The 22,029-nt window shown below is 32.9% G+C and overlaps 3 protein-coding genes across 8 annotated transcripts in view; 1 reads left to right on the top strand and 2 right to left on the bottom strand.

The window, feature by feature from the left end:
* LOC140052093 (protein phosphatase 3 catalytic subunit alpha-like) overlaps positions 1-13,608 on the bottom strand; it is a 51,890-nt gene extending 38,282 nt beyond the window's left edge. For all 6 annotated transcript variants that reach the window (XM_072097497.1, XM_072097493.1, XM_072097496.1 and 3 more), the window contains exons 1-4: positions 13,444-13,608; positions 5,684-5,890; positions 4,378-4,502; positions 2,203-2,314 (exon numbers count right to left, since the gene is read on the bottom strand). In XM_072097497.1, the coding sequence (XP_071953598.1) occupies positions 2,203-2,314; positions 4,378-4,502; positions 5,684-5,890; positions 13,444-13,492 (493 nt within the window). In that variant the 5' untranslated portion in view covers positions 13,493-13,608. The remainder of the gene's footprint in view (positions 1-2,202; positions 2,315-4,377; positions 4,503-5,683; positions 5,891-13,443) is intronic.
* A 623-nt stretch (positions 13,609-14,231) lies between these two features.
* Positions 14,232-18,589, top strand: LOC140051908 (pancreatic triacylglycerol lipase-like). Its single transcript, XM_072097256.1, has 6 exons — positions 14,232-14,319; positions 16,281-16,564; positions 16,960-17,191; positions 17,362-17,489; positions 17,653-17,725; positions 17,975-18,589. The coding sequence occupies exons 1-6, from the start codon at positions 14,232-14,234 to the stop codon at positions 18,208-18,210; spliced, it is 1,041 nt and encodes a 346-aa protein (XP_071953357.1). The 3' UTR covers positions 18,211-18,589.
* Positions 18,590-19,364: 775 nt separating this feature from the next.
* LOC140052005 (pancreatic triacylglycerol lipase-like) lies at positions 19,365-22,029 on the bottom strand. The gene is made up of 6 exons (XM_072097377.1): positions 21,975-22,029; positions 21,406-21,698; positions 20,858-21,086; positions 20,305-20,441; positions 19,962-20,037; positions 19,365-19,700 (listed from the first exon to the last, which is right to left on the bottom strand). The coding sequence occupies exons 1-6, from the start codon at positions 22,021-22,023 to the stop codon at positions 19,426-19,428; spliced, it is 1,059 nt and encodes a 352-aa protein (XP_071953478.1). The 5' UTR covers positions 22,024-22,029; the 3' UTR covers positions 19,365-19,425.

Below are 22,029 nucleotides of genomic sequence, written 5' to 3' on the forward strand. Positions count from 1 at the left end.
GCGAGTTCAGTTTTATACAGCAGTTATCCGAAGATTGAAAAAAATTGAACGAAAGATTGCGATAAAATAAAAAGAATGTATTGCAGCTTGCTTGGTTGAAAGATGGAGACGTCAAAAAGAATATAACGCGCTGTCAAAATTATTGTTGTTGGGGTCGTCGGCTTCCGGTTGGGTCGATGACCCATACATCACCCGATTAGCAACCGAGCGCTGATTGGTTGAATTTTGTCTTTTATCATGATAACTTCGTAATATCCAAGATCACGTTAACGACTTCCTGCAGGTTCACATTGAACATCATGATAAAGAAACTCACGATAATTTCTGAATGTGAACCTAGCTATTAAGATAAATGTATGCATGTAGTGGGTATAAACAGCATCTATGACATTAAAAACCATTGAAATAGACCACTAACATATTTATTATTAGATTAATATTCTAGGACTTTCTATGACTTGTTTCTATAGTTTGTATGGACTTTTATTGTGAATTTATTGTTTTCTTCTGTCCATTTTTAGATTTAAATAAAAATAAATAATTGAAATAGTTAGTACAAAATAGAAACAGTAAAATTTCCATTATTTAGATGAGATGTAAAAAAATGTTACTATTTTTAGAAAGTTAATTAAAATAGAGCAGCTGCTATTCAAGAAAGCATAGGTGATGTTTTATGATGAGTTCTGAGTTAATTTGTTATAGTGAATAACCATGCAATCTGTATTAAGACAACTAGTCCCAATAGTAATTAAAAACAACTCTTGTATGAATAAACTAAAACTGCATCTTTTGTACCTAACGTATAATCTTCATAATTTTACACTCTTTCATTCTAGTTAATAGTCTCTATGGTAATTTAAATAAGAATTAAGTAAGACAATTTTTATTTCGCATTTAAATTTAAAAAATATATATTATACTTTGTACGCATGTCAGTAAAATAGACTATAAGTGTAAACAGTCAATTTTGTGCCTAGCTTACCTGGATAAACCGACAATAGCACTCTTTCCTCAAAGAGCGAGATAAACCTTGAAAAGTATAAATTTTTAAAAATGTATCTAACCCATGCGATCCGATACTCCACCTTCCATGCTGGAATACCCTCTGTTTTTTTACAGACCCATTCCCTTCAATTTTTGACATTTTGTACAAAATACATATATTACTTTAAAAACATTAAACCAGGTTATTCATTGTCTTAAATGTACGTTTTATGGTAAATTACAGATAAAAAGAAAGAAACTATGCACTACCTAAGTAGCTCGCGTCGAATGTCTGTAAGCCTAGCCTAGCTAGGCTTAGTTTTGTAGGCCTAGCCTGACGTTGTCTAGTTGCTGCATCAATTGTCTTTGTCTTTTTACCAGAATCCATTAATTTTGCTGAAAAGTTACGATTCTTCCCTTTCTTTTGGCCTTCACGATCGATTGAAACCGAAAACTGAAAATATCAATCCGTGCGCATGTTGGGATTTACAGCAGGCTGCTTAAATAATTAGAATCGAGTTATTTTTCTATAAATATATTCCTGCATTAATTAAAACCACATCTCATTGATAAATAGTACCATTTTCAAAAATAATTTTATATAATATTTAATATTCTGATAATCCTATGGGAATGGCTGTCTGACTCACTGTCACCAGAAGTAAATTAAACTTCGACAAATGAATTGAATACAAATTTAATTAACTAATAATATTTAATGTTATTGTAATAATATATTAAGTACATATTTACATTGTGTATTCAATACATTACAATATGATATCTTTGTTGAGGAATATTGATAAAATATGAATAATGAATATATGTCTAAAAAAACGTAATTAGGGTGTTGAATAAAAAAGAAATTGTCTAGAATAAAAGAGCAAAAATGTTGAATGAAAACAAAATGAACTGATCTAAAAATAGTTTTAGTTGAAATTAATTACAGTAACAACAGTAATAAAAATAAATCAAATATCAATTATGCTATTAAATAATATTCATGTTTGTCAGTATAATATTCCATTATTTTATATTGATATAATACTCCACAGCTAATTTTCAGTAATTTAGTAAAAAAAATAATAAAAATTATAAACTATTGGATTTTATATTTTATTCAGACTGTATGCAAACACGGTCTTCAAATCAGTTTTTTTTAACACGGAAATGGATTAGATTTTATGCCATCAAAAATAGCTCATGTATTATACTTACATTCTTGTTTGAAGGTGAAATATTCTGTAAGATGCCTACATTCATGGTTACCGCGGAGCATGAACAACGTTGTAGGGTTGAGGATCTTGAGTGCCCAAAGATACAACACACACTTAAAAAGAAAAAAAACAATGTACACCATAGATATGCATGGTTCCATTGAAACACACACAAAATATAATTTTACATTTATTCGCAGTGATCTACTCACACCGCTCGCTAATAATGGGGACATCAGGGTCTGCTGATTATCTGCTCAAAACAGCCCATTCAAATACAAATAATATGATATGTAAAGTTAGTATTCAGAATTAAATCCGAAATTGATATTAACAACACTACAATTACTAACTACATGTGTCTATAGATATCATTGTGTAGGCCAAAAATAGGTTTCAGATGTCAAACCAAAATGTGTTTCCATGGTTTTTAGGTAACATTTCCATCTACCCGAAATGTGTTATTTGGAAAATTTCCATTCAAAATCCAATCTACTGCATATTATTAAAATCAAGAACACCATTTTCCCACAATGTTATTTCTGATACAATACTATAGACAACAATACCGATTCTTTCTATTGTAAACAGTCTAGCCCAATTACCCTTCCCATCAGACTCTAACAAAAGTAGAGTTCATTATGGGTAGTTAATTTCCTGTATTCTGCACATTTTACACCCCTCAGATATTGAAAACAGTAAGTAAAACTCTAATTCATAAATTTACATACAGTACTGTGGTTATACTCTGTATTAAGTAACCTCAAAGTCAGTCGGACACGCCCATTTATAGTAAAATACAATGTATTGATTAAGGAGAACAATCATAAAGCCATTCATTTGTACTAAACCATTGATTGTTGAAACAGATAATAAAATTAACATGAAATACTAATAATATCACTGACAAAATAAGTACTGGGCTTTTTTTATATTTTAATAATATTCACAGGGCCTGGCTACCATAATACACAGGAGCTAATTGCTAAAGTGACCTGCTACAATATTTCACAATATCAAGGTCATAGGCTTGGAAGGTTCAGATTTTAATCCTGGGATTTCAATGGAATCAAAATCTTTGATTTGAATTGCACACCATAAACGAACAGCTACAATGGATAAAAGTGCAATATTCAAAATACTGTAATAAAGTTGTTTGAGCTATTGTTATTCTGAAAGCAAAACCTTCAAAACAGATCACTACCCAAATTTCTTTCTGAATTTATCAACTGTAAACAACTTTAATCTATGCAGAAAAGTAGGTAACTACACAAATATTGTGATAAAAGTGGTATAATTTTAGCTACTAAATAAAGTTTAATGCAATGCAATCTATATAAAAACATCAACATTGCTGTGATGTGAGTGAGGAAGTATTTCTATCTATTAAAGTTCAATGAAAAACCATTTTCATATGTGTATGATTATGAATGATCATAATAATGTATCATAATTTTTAGGAATACCACTCTCTAATAACCCACCCCTCCCCAAATATAAACAGTGGGTGTGTTTGTCTATAAGGTTGGCCAGCATTGTTTCATGTTATACTAAGGGGATAGTATGAAGAGCATGGTCCCTGAACTGGTGTATATTGACTGGAGCTTTTTACCAGGGCCTTCTTCAGAATGATGCACTTGGTTCTTTGAAATGCATAATGCCTGTGTACATCATGGTACACTGAACTTCTGTATTAAAGACCTTAACTGAGAAGATTTTACCACCAGAACATTGGTCACATTTTTATTTTATGTCCTTGTTGCATGGTCACTTGATTATATTCAACAAATCCTACCAACAATTTTGTTATATTCAAACACGGATTATGCAAAATATATTGACTGTTAAATGAGATGTTTCACTAATCCTGAATTTTGAACCCTTGGGGCTAACATTTGTAAAACTATGAATTTATAACACATTTGGTAAAATAATTAATTTGTTTTGAAAAGAAGATAAATGCGTAAAAAACTGCTAACATGGCAGAGCGACAACACAAATTATAACCCGTTATAAACCAATATTTATTTATTTATTTTAGATATAAAGAACCCCAATGGAATTAAGCTTTTCAAGCTATTTGGCTTGAAATCCTGAAAAACCTTTTTAAATGTCTTAATTATGACAGTAGTTCAGTAGTGGTTAATGTAAACATAAAATCAGATTCAATTCTTACCTCTATACTAAAATAACCTCGATCTACGTAATCACCAAGAAACAAGTAACGTGTAGTTGCTGGGTCACCGCCAACTTCAAATAACTTCATAAGATCATAAAATTGACCATGAATATCTCCACAAACTGAAAAATAAACATTATAATAATAATTATACAGTCGACTCCGCCTAAGTTACGCGAACTTCGACTTACAGATTTGCAAAAAAAATGCTAGGCCTAGGCTCACTCACTAGCCGCGTTATGGCTAGGCCTAGTAACCCTGCCCTGTCGCGACTTAAGCGATGAGCCTTCTTGAATTGAGTTTGCTTAGCTAGCTAGCTAGGCCTAATAAATGCTAAGCCTCTTTTATCGGCAATGATAAACTGTATTTTCTTTTATGGTTTAAGCCCGAAACAATACGAAAACGTATAATAAATACATTTCGGTTGTTATTCGAAATCGGTATCCATTGTTTATTGCCATCTGTCTAGCACAAAATGGGTACCCACAAAACGCCGCTCAAGTTCTCAACTATGAAACAACTCATACACTATACACTAGCGCGAGTTGTAGGACGTCGCCTATACTATACAACCTGCTTGAGAGAACCGATATGGTCCCACATTATCTCCTCTGTCGTTTGTTTATCGAATTACATACGTTTAATCGGCTTTTTTAGCGTGTTGCCGCCGCGTGATTTGTGACTTCGACTTATACGATATAAATCACTAAAGAATGTGTGTATTCGGACCGCAAAAAGATGTCGACTTAGACGAATTTCGACTTAATAAAAATTACACAGTAATGTATAGGAAAGAATTGGGACTTTCATAAAAATTCGACTTTCGCGATTTTTTAATTTACGCGAATTTGACTTAGGCGGAGTCGACTGCAATATCAAACATCAATAAAGTGCTCTATACCGCAGTCTCACAGAACAACATGAAAAGAATAACTATTGAAATAGGTAAATTTTCAGGAGAGATTTGAATTCTCGGAATGACAAATTTAAATAACCCGTTTTTCAGATGTTATATGGTGGAGGCTTCTAATAGTATTGTCAAATTAGGATTTTTTTCTCAAAATAATGCTTATAAAACACAATTTTTTTTTTCGGGAGCAGAAATGATGAATGTTATTTTTTAAATGTATTTTTAAATGAACGATTATTCAGTGTTATAAAGCAGTTCTCAACAGTTTTTAGTAGGGGCTTGTTTTAAAGGAATAAGTTTTTAATCATTTTAAAAGCAGTTACCCCTTCATTGGCCATATGAAATGCACCCTAGGACAAGCTAAGTTTACAGGGTTTGTAGTGAGATTTGTACCTGTTACTGGCGCATCTATATCTATCATTGTTTTCTCCTTTCTTAGAATTGCAGCACCTTCCCTAATAATCCTTAATGCTACATCTTCTGAGAGACGTCCCTCTTGTAAAAAGTGTGCTTTTAACTTGGCTTGGTTTGGTTTACTGTTCTGGTCTACATCATAAATATCCTCTACTCCGAGTTTCTTTGTGGGTGGATAAGGAACACCTGAAATAAAACAATTTACAATACAGTTATTGGTTAAGTTAATTACAAATTTAGAATTACTTGTAACATTGTTATACATAAATGGTGCCTGTACATTTGACGGCTAGCGACAAGTGGTAACCTCTCTGAATTACAATACCGAGCATGGAATTAGGCCATTCCAAAGAAATTGGTCTAACAAACAAATTTTAAGCACAAATTTGCCGTTCTAACATAAAGGAGGAATCAAAAGGTACACCAGCTCCAACAACGCTAGTATTGGTCTTGTGGTAGGAGATAGAGTAAAAATAAATTGGATTACTGCCATTTATGACTGAATCTCCTATAAATTATATTTTACAGAATTAAGTTTAAAATGCATTTAACAAGAAAATTAAAGCAAGTATACCGCTTTACTGTCTTTTTTTACAATGAAAAAAAAATTACAAAACCCAGTTGTATTGTAATACAAAGGCAAAATATTATGTTTAGTTTTGAGCATCACATGACATGCAGGAAGTTACGAAGAAAAGCAAGGATTTAATATAAAGATTTAGATTGTGTTGCTGTAAAATTATGATAATGCTATTATGATTTATGAACTAAACACATGGGCAAATTGACAAATATTGGACGCCTGTAGTTAGGTTCTAACCTACAGTACAGTAGCTCAGAGAATTTCCTATTTGATTGCTCATTGCTACAGTACTGTATCAAGAAATATGCAAATGAAACAATGATTTTATTTTTTTATTAAGCCATTTGTAAATATCTCAAAATAAGATCAAAATTATTCAAGTTTCACTGGAGTTAGCTCCATAGCATTAGTTAAGATGGGATATGTAGTTGTTGTAGATAACGCCAAGTATGTGGCGTAATGCCACTGCCTACCGGTAGTTCACACAGAAAGGCGTAGGCTATGCAAGGCGTAAACCAGCCTTAGACCTTACATGTGAACATACCCTAATCACCTTGCCTTAGTGTGAGAAATGAAAATAGTGTATGAAAAAACAATGGGAAAGGTCAATCCTGGTAGTAAAAATCATTGATTAAAGTGTGGTCTTTAATTGTGGGCAAAAAGGAAAGATCCTGTCTTTGAATATAGCCTATTGTTACGATCAGTCAATAACCTGTATTAGACAATCAATATTTAATTTGTATCAGCAATACTTACATAGAGGGGGGCTGGTATCAGCACAATATAGAGAAAGGCCAGAGTAGCATTGTCTAAGGTTTTCACGTTTAAACAGTAAAATTGGGTTAATAAACTAGGGCTTTTAGTTAAGATAAGGAAACGAACAGCCTGTTTCTAATTCAAATAAAAATTGTTTAACAAAAAAAACGCAAGTAGTAAACGAATTTCTGACGAGAAAAAAATGCAGTTTGCATACAGTAGCAAGCGGCTGCCTGGTCTTGTTAATAAAGCCTTTAAAAATCTCATTATTTTGTCTTTTATTATTAAATAGAAACAAGCCTGAAGCACTCTACATTATGTACAGTAGTGTAGTAATTTTCTTCAATTCATATGGTGGTATTCAAATTAGGTTGGTTGCATACTGTAGGATCCACATGAATAATTCTCTATGCCTTTTCTACAGTTTTTAAAACACTATTGATTCAGGTTATTATCAGACAGATAACCGACTTTCTTGCACACACGAATGATTAATGTTATCAATTCATTGTAGTTTAAAAGGACCTTTCGAATACTGTGATATCACTATCACTAGGTCTGTTTCTGCTGCATAACGCAAATTAACCGTTTATTTTAAAATTGATTAAAAATGGCAAGACTGCGTTCCTGCTCAATTTGTGCTCTGAAATAACCGGTTAAATCAATGGGTTTTCGTTGACAAAAATCTTTAGAATTACCCAAAATGGAATTGGTCCTGGCGGTTAATTCAAACGTTAACTAACGTGTAGTTGACTCGGGGTCAGCAGCTGTCAATCAAATACACTTTCGTTGCAGCTAAATGTTGCGCAGCGATAACCGGTTAAACAGCGTTCTAACACTGAATTGAATGGGTGTTTTTAACCGGTTATTTTGCGCTGCCTTTTAACCAGTCACCACAAATTTGTCCTGTTTCTGTTCCCAAGAAAATGGAGTTAATTTAGTCACACCGATTTTAACCGGTTATTTTTATGCAGCAGAAACAGGCCCACTGAATATAATCTCCTACTGTAATTTAGGCGAAATCCAGGTTTGGTTTAAATTCCATTTTTAATGCAATATCCAAATTTCATACCCAGGCCTCTTGGATGATGGTCATGAATATGAATACATTCTCTATTAATTAACATGATAAACAAGGTTTAACAATTTTAACTTATTAAATTATAACCACCAGTATACTCTTATATCAAATACTACTACGGCCATACATTTCTTCTATTCTTCAATATATTGATTGGAGATGTGTAATTTGATAGGGAATTAGTGTTAAGTTGTTGCTTGATAGAGAAATGCTGTTAGCCAGCTACTGTAGCACCATTACAGTATTCCATACTGCTCAATGTAAAGAACTATTATCCATTATGAATCTTTAGATTCTGGTGAAAGGTGTAAATGTATCTTCGCTACTTTGACGTTTATTTTCTAATAAAAGAGGTTTAATCTTATGACATCATGATTACTTTATACAAAGTTACCATTGATAAAAACAATTAAATTTACGTAATTCCCTTACCATCGCACGACGTTAAAAAAACTGAGTACACTGAAACTATTAGAAATCAGTTCAATATAAAAGATATTTAAATTTCCATTTGGAAAAGCTTTACTGTCAATAATTAATAGTCAAATTGCATTGCAATAAAGCATTCCTAAACAAGAACATACTATACATCAATACCTGCATGTACAGTATACTAATAATATCAAAATCCTGACTCAAACCAACGCAGAGAATTCCTTAATAAATGCACTCAAGTGAACATAACATTATTGCTTTATTTAAACCTAATGCATGTAGAAATCAATAGGCAATTCTCTGTGTTTGTGGTATTTTAGATACAACATGTACAATGTTTATACTGTAATACTGTAGTGTTACAACATTGTGGAAGGCCTATAGCGGTTTATTAATTAATGAATATTGATCAGTCAGTTGTGAATGCAAAGTCAACAATTATTTACAGTAAAACTACAATATTCATTACTGTGAAAAATATTTTGACAATATTCATTGTATTCAATATTCATAATATAGTAAAAAATGTAAAAATGGTAAATTTTAAGATCATATTAAATATTATACTTTTAAATAATATGCTTTTAAAAACATAAAAAAAATAAATTAAGAAACATAAAAAATAATTTGACACTGTAATAATTATGACCTATGGACATTAATGCAAATGATGAAAAACAAATTAAGTTTTATTTTAGAAGAGGCTATCCCTCTTCCTGAAAAGAATATTAAATGCATTCGATAAATTTTGTTCCAAAATATTTAAAATCTTTTCTAAAGGACTCCCAATGATTTATTGTATTTGTGCTTGATAGTTTAGTTGAGTAATATTTATGTTTCCTTTTCTTCTGTTTTGTTTTTGTTTGGACCAGCGAGGCGAGTGCCACTGATTCAAAGGTGAATTAGTCAATGAATAAAAAAAGATCAAATTTTCAGAATTTAAGATGTATTTTAAAAAACTAATGTCGCTTGTGCACAAGTTGTAAAGTAAAAAAAAATAGATAGGTCAAGCATAACAATAGTAATTATCTACACTGAAAGAGCCTGTTTCTGTTAGAAATGACACAAAATATGATAAAAAGAATGTGTCCTATAAAATGTCTTAGACCGTTTTGAAATGTGATAATGTACTGTACAGTACATACTGTATGTCCAGTACATACTGTATGACCGGTACCGTATAGTACATACTGTATGACCGGTACTGTACAGTACATACTGTATGTCCAGTACTGTACAGTACATACTGTATGACCAGTACTATACAGTACATACTGTATGACCACCAGTACTGTACAGTACATACTGTATGACCACCAGTACTGTACAGTACATACACTGTATGACCACCAGTACTGTACAGTACATGCTGTATGACCAGTACTGTACAGTACATACTGTATGACCAGTACTGTACAGTACATACTGTATGAACAGTACTATACAGTACATACTGTATGACCACCAGTACTGTACAGTACATACTGTATGACCACCAGTACTGTACAGTACATACACTGTATGACCAGCAGTACTGTACAGTACATACTGTATGACCAGTACTGTACAGTACATACTGTATGACCAGTACTGTACAGTACATACTGTATGAACAGTACTATACAGTACATACTGTATGACCACCAGTACTGTACAGTACATACTGTATGACCAGTACTGTACAGTACATACACTGTATGACCATGAATTATTTAAACTCAATATCACACTGTCTATGCCCTAATTACAGGCGTTAAACCCAAATTTACTCTAACTAATCAATATCTTTACAAATGAACTGACTATTGATTACTAACTTAACTGCAGTTAGATTTTCAAACAAAACAATGTACGGTTGTCGGCAAACAAAATAAACATGATCCAGACAAGCTCCTAGCTTGTGGAATCAAGATCAATAGAAAGATAGTGTAAATGATGATCCAAGTCCCCTTATTTCAACCTCCTCCCCCACCAAAAAAAGTTAGCTTTTACTTGTAACAAGGGTCATAATCATGAAACATAAATTAATCAATAGGTCATAGTGCGACAGCGTCAATCCAAGAGCAAGCAAAGCTTCGATTGACACAGGTCGTTACCCATCATGCGGGTCTAGTAGTTGGTGTGCGTTAAATTTAAAATTCCTATACATTGCATTTAAAAATAAATCGTCAAAATATAGGGGAAAATGTCACCTCAGTTTTCATATTTAAAATATCAATTGTCGTCACACTTGCCATATGATTGGTTGTTGCCTACATTCCTTGTTTTATTATGCTAATTACTTACTTATTTACATACAACAATATGTCCTATTGGTATATAAGCACTCTAGGCGTTGTTTACTGTTCTGATGATGAGAATAGTTTCTCGAAACATGTCACATTTATATTTTAAGGCAATTTGCCTTTTTATTAAATGTCTCGTTGTAGTCATCCTAACTCGCAAGTTTGGTGGTATTATTCATGATCAATTGTTAATATATAATTTAATAACATGAGAGTGCCATTTCCGACCATCTAGAGGTGTCATATTTTCAAAATAACCTGAACTCAGCAACTGGGGCTGAGTTGGTCTTGACTTTCGACAGTTTACCCGCCACCCCCCTCCCCACCCCTTTTCAGAAATTCCTGAATCCGCCCCTGGGTGTACTGTAAATAATTGGGCTACTTTTGAATAGCAGTAGAATAGACTAGTAATATTAGGACAATAGTAGGGCATGTAACTTGGCTCATCAGCACATCTCAGCAATTTGGTGCAGGATCTTGATAAACTTTCATCACTAGATGGCGTACCATCGAATCAAAACAGGCTACGGTAGCTATCAAATATTATCACTACAAACATATCATGTTTTGTGAAATATATGTATAGAAATAGATAAAAAATATCGGCAGAATTTTATTTTTCATCAATATGTATTTCTTTAAAAAAAATAAAAACATTGTGCACACAACTTTTCACGTTCACATCTGATGAGGTGGCTACAACATAAATCAAAGATTAAATATTATAATTAAAATTTGTAATTACTTTCCAATTTCAACAAGCCTATTAAATACAAAAATACCTTGTTATATTTGTACAGCCAGTATAATTTATAATGACTTGCTCCTCCATGGCTGAATCAATTAGTTATATTATAATATACTTAAAACCTTATTCAGGGTCAATACAATTATATTATTATTATTATTATAATTATCTTATTATTTATAGAATTAAATTAAAAGTCAATAAAGTAATCAGAAATATTATTAAACACAACATTTTTTTTAAAGATAAACGTCTGTTATTTTTATTTCAAAATTTGATTAAAAAGTCACTGAACAGTGAAAATATTTTTAAAGATCTATATTAAAATATGAAAATGTTGCTTAAGGTACGTAGTGCATTATTACATGTCCATAAAACGGCCTTATTATTACTTGGCAAAAAGAATTTTGCCAAGTATAGTATTTACTTTGTTTGTGTGTTTGTTTGTTTTAATAGTATGAAGTCCAAGGGTCTGAATTAAATAAAATAGATTCAATAATGACACATTACTAAAATAGTTTCATGAAATGGGAATCAGTATTTTGCAATGAGACTGACATTCAATCATTGTTTTGAAAAATATCATTTTTTGAAAGGTTAAAAAATATAAGAAAAACACTATAAGCTTTAAACATTTATTGACACAATTTACTAAATTTAAAATCATTGTCAATACCAGATACTCCAAAAATTAATGAATAACCCCAGAAAATAAATATGGGTTAGTAGGAAAAAAATGAACTTGCAGTTTTATGCCAAATATAAATAAATTGTAAACAAAAGCGATACACCGGGAAAAATTTCATTTGAAAATTTTGTTTAGTAAAATTGCTAATCAAACTGATTTTTTAGTCAAGAAACATAGTTTTGTATTGTATTTTTTGCTACACAATTGTAGAAATGTGTAGAAAAAAGGTTGTTTTGTATAGCTTTTTGCTATGCTACACTGGCGAAATTATTCCCCGTCTGTTACAACACATTTTTGGTAATAATTCATGTAAAGTAACTTCAAGTGGTCACAGTGCATCAGCAGCTAGGAATGGAAGGCCCAAATGTATGGTACGCCACCAAAACAAATCATGTTAGGCCCTACAGTAGGCTAAGTTGAGCCGCCACCCAAATAACATACAAATCATGTTAGGCCCTACAGTAGGCTAAGTTGAGCCGCCACCCAAAGAACATACTTTAACCAAAATAAAAAATACCCCTCAGGTAATGGTGGTACTGTTACTACTGTAAAGGCGAATCTGACTATGATTAAAGACTTGGTTTTAAGTACATGTGAAATTATGGCGAGAATGGCGACAGCCGAATTGATCTCTTGTACGTTGTCTGGTCTGAGTGGGCAGAGAGCAGGACAAGTCAGCTGAACATTCAATAACCATCCATAGGCCGTAGTAAATAAATTACACTAACTAGGCCTACTGTAGTCAGTAGGCCAAATTGTAAGCTAACATCCCTAGGGTCTGGCCTAATGTGAGTGAGTACACTGTACATCATTGACAGCAAAGTCAGTGCAGTGAGACTGTATGATAGAGATGGATAGAGATATATGAAAATAAACACAAACAAATTTAGATTTAATATTGTTGTTTGGAAAAATCAAATACACTAATTTATTAATTAAATTTAAACTTATTACCGGAAATTTTTCAGTAATGCAGTTATGTTATACCTAATTTACCATAAATTCAATAATAAGGAGTAGGCTAGGCCTAAGCCTACAACCATGATACATTGCAGTGTTATGAAAACATTGCAGCCTTATCATAGTGTAGCAAAATATGGGAGTATCCCATTCAATGGCGTACATCGCTCAGGTTATCAGCGGGAGGCAAATTGTATACTTACTTTTAACCGTTCGTTCGGTCGTTGAAGTCTTTATATCAGTGGTAGCCATAGTAAATATCCTATAGCTTCCACCGAATAATTTTTGTAAATCCGATGACAGGTAGAAACACAGATACACTTAGATTTTCGCTGGATATTTACCAGGGTTCTACTCCAAATATAAATTCAAGATGGCGTAAACAACTAAACAATATTGTAGGAGGGCGCTATTACAAAAAGTTGCAAAATAAAATTAATTGAATATGAATAATTTCAGGTGTTACAGGTGTACACAAACGGATAATAATTATCAAATCTTATTAATTGTACTTTTTATTATTCTGTGATATAAAACAAAAATGATAAAAGCACTCAGTAAAGTATTTGGCAAACTAGAAGGACACTCCAAGAGTGCATACCTCCGCCTACTTCCCCGGCATAAGAATTCCCCCGAAAATAAATATATATTTTTGATTTTTGTGTCTTATATATAATGCTGTGTTTGATTAGGCTAATTTCACTACAACCTTGTGAATGTGAGTTTAGTGTAATGGTTATGTATCCAGCCTTTCATGTTGAGATCCCTTATTAATTTTCTGCTAATCAAGTTTTTTTCATCATTATTTATTTTATAAATTTATTTTATTTTTAAATTTTATGAAATAAATATAAATAGGTAAAAAAAAAACAAAAAACAGCGCGAGCCACAAAAAACCCTAATTATTAATTTTAATATACATTATATATATTATAAATATTGTTCCTAATTTTCTTACATTATTTGTGTTCCTAATTGTTTTACTATAACCATGGAGGTAAAAATACCTCCATGCTATAAGGCGAGTGTTCTTAAAATTGAGGGCGCTAAACATAACATTTACGAGATCGAAGGAGATGGTGTGTGAACCACAGAAAAAATATGTTACCAAACGCTCGCATAGCTTTAACTATATATTCCATCAGCGTGGGATTCGAATCCACGACATTCGTGTTGTTAACACGACGCTCAGACGACAGAGCTACCTGTCATCTTGTTTATAAAATAATTGATACAAGCTTCGTTCTCTCAAGATGACGTGCATATTTATGACTCAACGATGAATTACGTAATATGAAGCACGTAAAGACTATTGTCAGCTGTTCGGTCATGTACTTTATGGCGTAACGGATAATGCTCTGTTTTGAGTACTTACAGCGTCATGGTATGTCACGTTGGAATGCATAATTTGCATAAGTCACACGTGAGAAATTATTTCTTATGGTCAGTTTGTGGACTAAAAATATGCATAACAAATGGGAAGGGATTATTGATAAAAACGCCACAAACAAGCGGTTGAATTTGAAAAGAAATGGGTTTTTTAAAACTACTCGTATCAAAAAACATGTACTTTAAATCAAAATTATGTTTTAAAATTTCAAATCAACAATTATAACACTTTTCTCTCAAACATGAATTTTTTTGGACAAATAGTTCTCGAGAAAATGCAATTGCAGTTTACTTGTTACGATTAGACTTCTTAGTACCAGATCTCCGGGTTTTGAAAATTGTCTCCTATCTTTTAACACTAGAATATCTGAAAATATTAACTACTGCATTTCGGCACATGTTAAAAGATTACAATTTTTCTTTATTAATTTACATTATTATCATTCATATGATACACCGACAAATTCAGAATAATAACTTGTAAATCGTAGGCGCTATCGTGCTAACAAACATACAAAACAAGTAGCCTACTGTACTTGGCAAAATTCTGTTTTGCCAAGTAATAAGACCATTCTATCTAAACTAATGAACGTACCGACACTATACAGTACCTGTAATATTCTAATTGCAATTTGGAACGAAAACTGATAACAACAATATTAATTAAAGCATAGAGGATTTAATGATTCAAGTTATCAATTCAGTGCCCTAATGAATAAAATTTCTCAGTTGTTATCATAACAGTATGATATCGGAATTGTTTCATCTATTTTTGCTTATCTATCTAATTAATACAACAATAGATAACGGATCGCTTGCATTTACAGAAATCTTAAACGGTTTATGAAAAACAATAGCGTACGATTTGGTTAAAACCAACTGTTTATATTTAGATTCAGATATAGATATTATTTGTTACAACTTCATGGATATTGCTTTTCGTTACTGATCCGAAATGGCAGCTCTAAAGTGTTTTATCGTCGTCTTCTTTTACTTTTTTCTTGAAATAAGTGAGTATATGTCACTATGAGAGGCTAATGCAATTTTTTTTTCCATGATATTTTTAATTCTTAAAACTAATTATAGCAACATGTTATAATTAAAAGTGTAGGCCTTCAATTTGCATTTGTAAATTGTAAGCTTAGAGTGGGAGGTAGCCGGATCACATTTAAAAACAAAATTATTTATAGTATTTTTCATATAAAAACACGTATTGTTTCTCATGATTTCCATCTTATACTTGAGCGGTATCGACAATAAACACCATGCAGTATCATATCTTTTGGCAGCAACCTCCATCCCATGAGATATTGTCACCATCTCCTGACCTTGTTCCTGCTGTTTTGCTGATTAGTTAGTTCTTCAGCTTTTTAATCGATACATTCGGACATCAGCGTATTCGTTGGTTATTTTCGTATAGTTAGATCAGGAAGGTACTTTCATTTTTATACTTCCCTGGTTAGATATTAGTTAGGTTATGGGCCCGTTGTCCTCATCAAATACGATATTGCAGGATATTGCCGCTAAATGATACCGCACGACAACCGGTTGTAATTTCAGTCTGACAACAGACTAGTCTTAAATGTTGATTATCGTCAGCACAACTTTAATTTTAGCAATCCTTAAAAACATCTTTCTTTTGTGCGATCAGGTTTGGCCGATGAAGTTTGTTATGGCGATCTTGGTTGTTTCAATAACGTTAGTGCATGCCATAAAGTAGCCTTCCCGCCAATGGCACCAGAAGTTATGAACATTCAGTTCCATTTATACACCCAGATGAACCCAATTACGTCTGTCATCGTTGATCCCTATGTCCCAGAATCACTGACATCAACATATTTCCATCCGTATTTGAAGACGGTGGTTCTCATCCACGGTTGGTTCGGTATAGTCGGTGGGTGGACAGATATGGCAAGAGACGCTCTTTTACAACACGTACGTATTATCAAGAATTTACTGAAATGACATTCCATGATGTTCTTTTAAAAACCTTTAATTGAAAATATTAAGAGAAGTAATGTTGAACCCTTACACAATATGTTGAATGTCAGAGAATGTTGCCTCTAAGGAATTTCGCTTTCTGTTGATCCTTAGAAAGAGTGCCAGTGATCATTGTACTATACTATTATGCATGCTATCTTGTTTGGGTATTATACTGTACATTTTGTTACGTTGTCGTCTTTAAACCCTTCGCTTTTTGCTCAAAAGATTTCTACCAAGCCAAACTGCTTCTCATTACAGTAGGACTTTTTATACGGATAAACGAAACCTTTTTTGAATTATTTAAAAAGTAATACTAGTAATGCATGTTTCTATAACGTGATTTATAGGAGTCGGTTAATATCATAGCCGTAGACTGGAGTATTGGTGCAGGTAATATTATCTACCAGAGGTCATGTCAAAATGCACGAGTAGCCGGCAAGAAGACTGCATTATTCCTGAAGTTCCTTCATGACATCACTGGTGCAAGCTATAGTAACATGCATATAATTGGTCATAGTTTGGGGGCTCACGTCGCTGGGTATGCAGGAGAAGCACAGCCGGGCATTGGACGAATAACAGGTTTGTCTTTCATTGCATTTTTAGGATTAAATTTCCCACTATGACGCAACACAAGGACGTCACAAACAAAGAAAGAAAATAAGCAACCATTTCATGACCCTACCAATGACTTAATCTACCCTGCATGTAAAATGTCATGCTAAATAATAAAAACAAATTAATGTTTTCAGGTAGCGACGCAGCTGGGCCTGGTTTTGCCGCGTTCGGTCCAGAATGCAGACTAGATACCACAGACGCAGATTTTGTTGACGCAATCCATACTGACGGAGAACTGCTTGGTTTGGGCATGCATCGTGCAGTAAGTAACTTAGCCAATGTCATACAGTATTGTAAATACCAAGTGACAACCAATTTCAGGATAATATAATGTGATTTAAGTAAAATTTGCTGATAGAAAAGTGATACAAATAAAAAGATAATGATCAACTTGCAATATTGAGCTTTCTTTTGATTTAATTTAGTACGCTCATATGGATTTCTATCCTAATGGAGGAAAAGATCAACCGGGATGCCGAAAGCCAATTTTTCTTGACAGTGAGTGATCAGAACATTGATATCAATATGTTTCATTCAAACCATTACTTCATTCTTTTGTATTAAGACAAAGTAAAAATTATTTTTCATTTGACATTGATATCATAAAACAAGAATTTCTCTATGCAACAAAATTTAAAATGTCTATCTTTCTATCTCTATTGAGATCCAGTCACTGATACCCACATCATTGTCATTTGCCTTTAGATTTACCAATAATAAAGTTATCTTTATTATTTTTCATAATAGATGGGTGTAGTCACGCAAGGTCGGTTTACTTTCTTCTAGAAAGCATTCTAGGTGATGCGTGCAGATTTAAGGCCTACCCGTGCCCTAACTTTGAAGAATTCACGGCAGGTAATTGTACAGATTGCGGCCCGTCAGGATGTCCTGAGATGGGCTATTATTCGGACACGTACAACAACCGGGCCAGAGGAACGTTTTACCTGCGTACCAACGAAGATTCTCCATATTGTGTATCTTAGATTAAAACGTCATCAGATAATATATAGAATATGGAAAATGAGTATGATGTGTAAACTTCGAAAATGCTTAATAAAATTAATGGTAATAGTAATTTCATTCCTTTAAGATTATGATTTATTTGTTGGCAATTCGTTATGTTTGATTGTTTTGTGTAGGCCTAGTATTTGAAATTCGAATAGCGCAATCAAGCTTAGTTATTTACTAGGGTAAGTTGGTGACCCCAACCACTCTTAGTGATGCCGACATAACTAGTGTGTACGGGATCACAATTAATAGGAGCCACGTGCAAAAAAAAAAAAAAAAAAAAAAATAAAAAGAGTTTGGTTTTAAAATAAATTAACATTAGGTGAATGAACTAATTGAGACTAGAGACAAGAGTGCGCTGACTTCTTATTATCTAAATACGGTATCTTACTAACAATTAGGCCTATTATCACACTGATATGTCTTTTATCTATTACTTACATTTAGGCCTATTATCACAGTGATATTGACATTTCTTTTATCTATTTAATTAAAACAACGACGAATAACACAGCTGTTTACATTCTTTATGAAAAGTTTCACCTGTTATTTTATTTTAAATTACATATCTTCTAGAATCCTTTTTGATATTAAATTATATTCTAGCATTCCCCAAATAATTCTTCATTCAATTCATCATTGAATATAATTTATTAATCGTTTGAAACAAGACAAAGTGTATTAATTAAGAACTTTATACCGTATTATATTTTAAAATTATAAATGGACCAGAAGCCCCTGATGAAATCCTTTAAATTTTTTTGACCAATCATTTAGTATTTAAACAAGGCCATATACATGGCTGCAGTCGCGTGCGCAAATTTAAGTGTTTACCGACCGCCCAACCAACCGACCAACATAGTGAGCGGTAGAGTCTAAAAATAACATGTATTGGTTATTCTTTGGTGGGTACAGTTAGATAATGAAATACACGATACCTTAGACGACAACAAATGCTTGCAATGATTGTTTTTATTGAATCTTGTCTGAATATCAACATAACAATAGCAATTGATATCATATGGTTGAATCATCGTCATTTTTATCATAAGTATAATTATCATTAAAACTGAAATACATTTTGCTTAACTAAAATTTTTCGTGCGATAACTGATAACATTTTCCCCGTGTGTCGAGGCATCATGCTATACTTTTAGAACGCTCTTTCTGTAGGCTACATAGTGATTTGTCTATTCCGCACTCTTAAGTTGCTTAATCAGGTCTTTAAGCCAACAAAACGGTTGCTTGCCAGATGTTCTAAGGTAGAATGTTCCACTGACTTGACTGACGTCAGCGAAGTAACCCATTTTGGGGCAACCAAGGAGTCCGCATGATGTACATTTCCCACTCTCAAAGCGTCGGTTATTAAGACACGGGAAGGCTGAAAAGCAGTCTTCCTCCTCGATGCTTTCGATAAAAAATTCAGTTGCTCGACTGTGACTGCATGACACCTCTGACATGTTTGCTAAAATGTAAACAAAGATTGTATCGGTGTTGATATTCATATCACAATTCTAATAGAGAGCTTTCTATTTTGAAGACCTTAAGACTTACCGTACGTATACGCATATTGCAAATCAAAAACTGCCATACACTATACGCTGCATCTACTATGACGTAGGCAATATTGCAAAATAAATAGCGAACGATACATTGTAAAGTTGAAGAATGCAACATTTTTAACTGCTCGATGAATACATAATTGGAAGTTGAATGTCAAACTTACCAAACATGTCAAAAACTGTAGGTGGGCAACCAGGCTGCTCTTTACCACCGTTCGGATAAAAGTCCATGTGGCCAATCTTGAAAGAAGGATAAATACAGTACGGATTTAGTGGTGTCAAAACAAATCATGTCTGTACAATTGTTGACTGGTATTCTTAGATAAAGAAACACTCATTTTGGAGTTTAAGATGAGTTAAGCTCTGTCTACACTACTACCAAACTAGTTTGACAAAAAGTGTGATGTGCCCAAATATGGTAGAGTGATATGTCATTGTGTCCATATATGGGAATATTACATTTTTGTCACTTAAAGTTTGATAGTGTAGAGAGAGTATTATACTTACTGCATCAAGCATCCCAAAACCAACCACTAGTAGAGTTTCGCCATCGGTGTGGATGTTGTCAACAAGAAGAGCATCAGACGGATCCAATCTACAAATTGGATCGGTGTTGCGAAATCCAGGACCAGCAGGATCAAGACCTGATATTTAATTTATATGGATTAAAATAAACTATATTTAATTCATATATTTTGTTCATGTGATTTTATTGGTTATGATATTAGTAGAAAAAGTGTATTATTTGGTAACTTTGTGTTTTTGTCTACTTCCATCTGTAGACAACAAACACAAAGTTGATAAACAAATATCATTATTTGGTTCAATGCCACAATGTGAGTATTTGGTTGCTTCACAGGCATCGTAATATCACTTTAACCCGAGTACCACATTTTGTATATATAAGCTACTACTGTACAACTAATTTAAAAAAAAAACCATATAAGCTGACGGGTTTTTGTCAGCAAGCACGTTAGTCCCTAATAGCCAACCAAGTATACAAACTCTAGCTCTACCCAAGATAAACTTCGAAAACTTCCGAAAGCAAAATGTTACTTACCGGTTATCCGTCCGATACCTGGTGTTGTCTCACCAGCAAAACCAGATATGTGAGCACCAAGACTATGGCCAACTAGATGCATCATAACATATAGAGCACCAGATTCCTTTTGAAGAAACTGGATGAACATTCCAACCTCTCGACCAACAACTCTAGTGTTTTGTACAGATTTGGTGTAAATATCTTTAGCGCCTCTTCCCCAGTCAATAACAAACACATTAACATTTCTCTAAAGTAAAAATATTCATTTGTTTGTTATATTGGAGCAGTTTAAGTTGTATAGCAGCTAATTTAAACATAAAGGTACGTTCTTTTGTACCATTCTATTTCCATTTCAAATACAGTATTACATTTTCTGTAATCATTTGTATGTTACTATTGTATATTATATACAATTATAAATGATATTTGCATTAATAGGCTTAAACTGAATTGAATTAAGGATTTAGGATCTGCTTTGCCCAATGTAAATAATTATTGGGAAGGAACGTAAATATCAACATATTTAAGCATATAAGTTGTCATGCTACACAATAATATTACCTTACCCTCTTAATAAGTTTGTCTTTAGCCGTCTGAACCCAGTTAGATTTAGTTCCACTCGATGTATATCCATGAATAAGGAATACTGTCTTCAGTAATGGGTTAAAATTGGAAAGCAGCAAAGATGCCGCCTGAGTTCGATCCACCTCCCAGAAATCGGTAGGATTATGTTGCGTGTAAAGAAGGAATCGTGTACCGATGTAGGCTGGTGATCTTGGAGGAAAGTGCCAAAATGAGTCATACGGTGCGTCGCTGCTGAAACATCCTAGGTCACCATAACATACCTCCTCAGATGAAACTAAAGTAAGGAGATTGAGTGTATTTCATAGCCTAACTATGTGTTCTAATGTGAATAATTATAACAACAAAAAATAGTCACTTTAAACGAGCCTCTTTCGGCCTAACGTTGAATCACTGTTGCTTTTGCAATTTCATTAAGCTTTTGAGATTTTCTTTCTATTTCTTGTATTTTCACACTCACCAATTCAGCAAAATGATAAATTATTAAATCTTGAATATAACATAAAAGAAAATAATCGTCGCGTTTACAAGAAGATTTTGATACATTACTTACCAGAAAGAACAATAAAAGAGCAAATCAACAAGTGTGTAAACGAAAACATCTTGAA

The sequence above is a fragment of the Antedon mediterranea genome, chromosome 6 (genome assembly GCF_964355755.1).
Source record: "Antedon mediterranea chromosome 6, ecAntMedi1.1, whole genome shotgun sequence".
NCBI lineage: Eukaryota > Metazoa > Echinodermata > Crinoidea > Comatulida > Antedonidae > Antedon > Antedon mediterranea.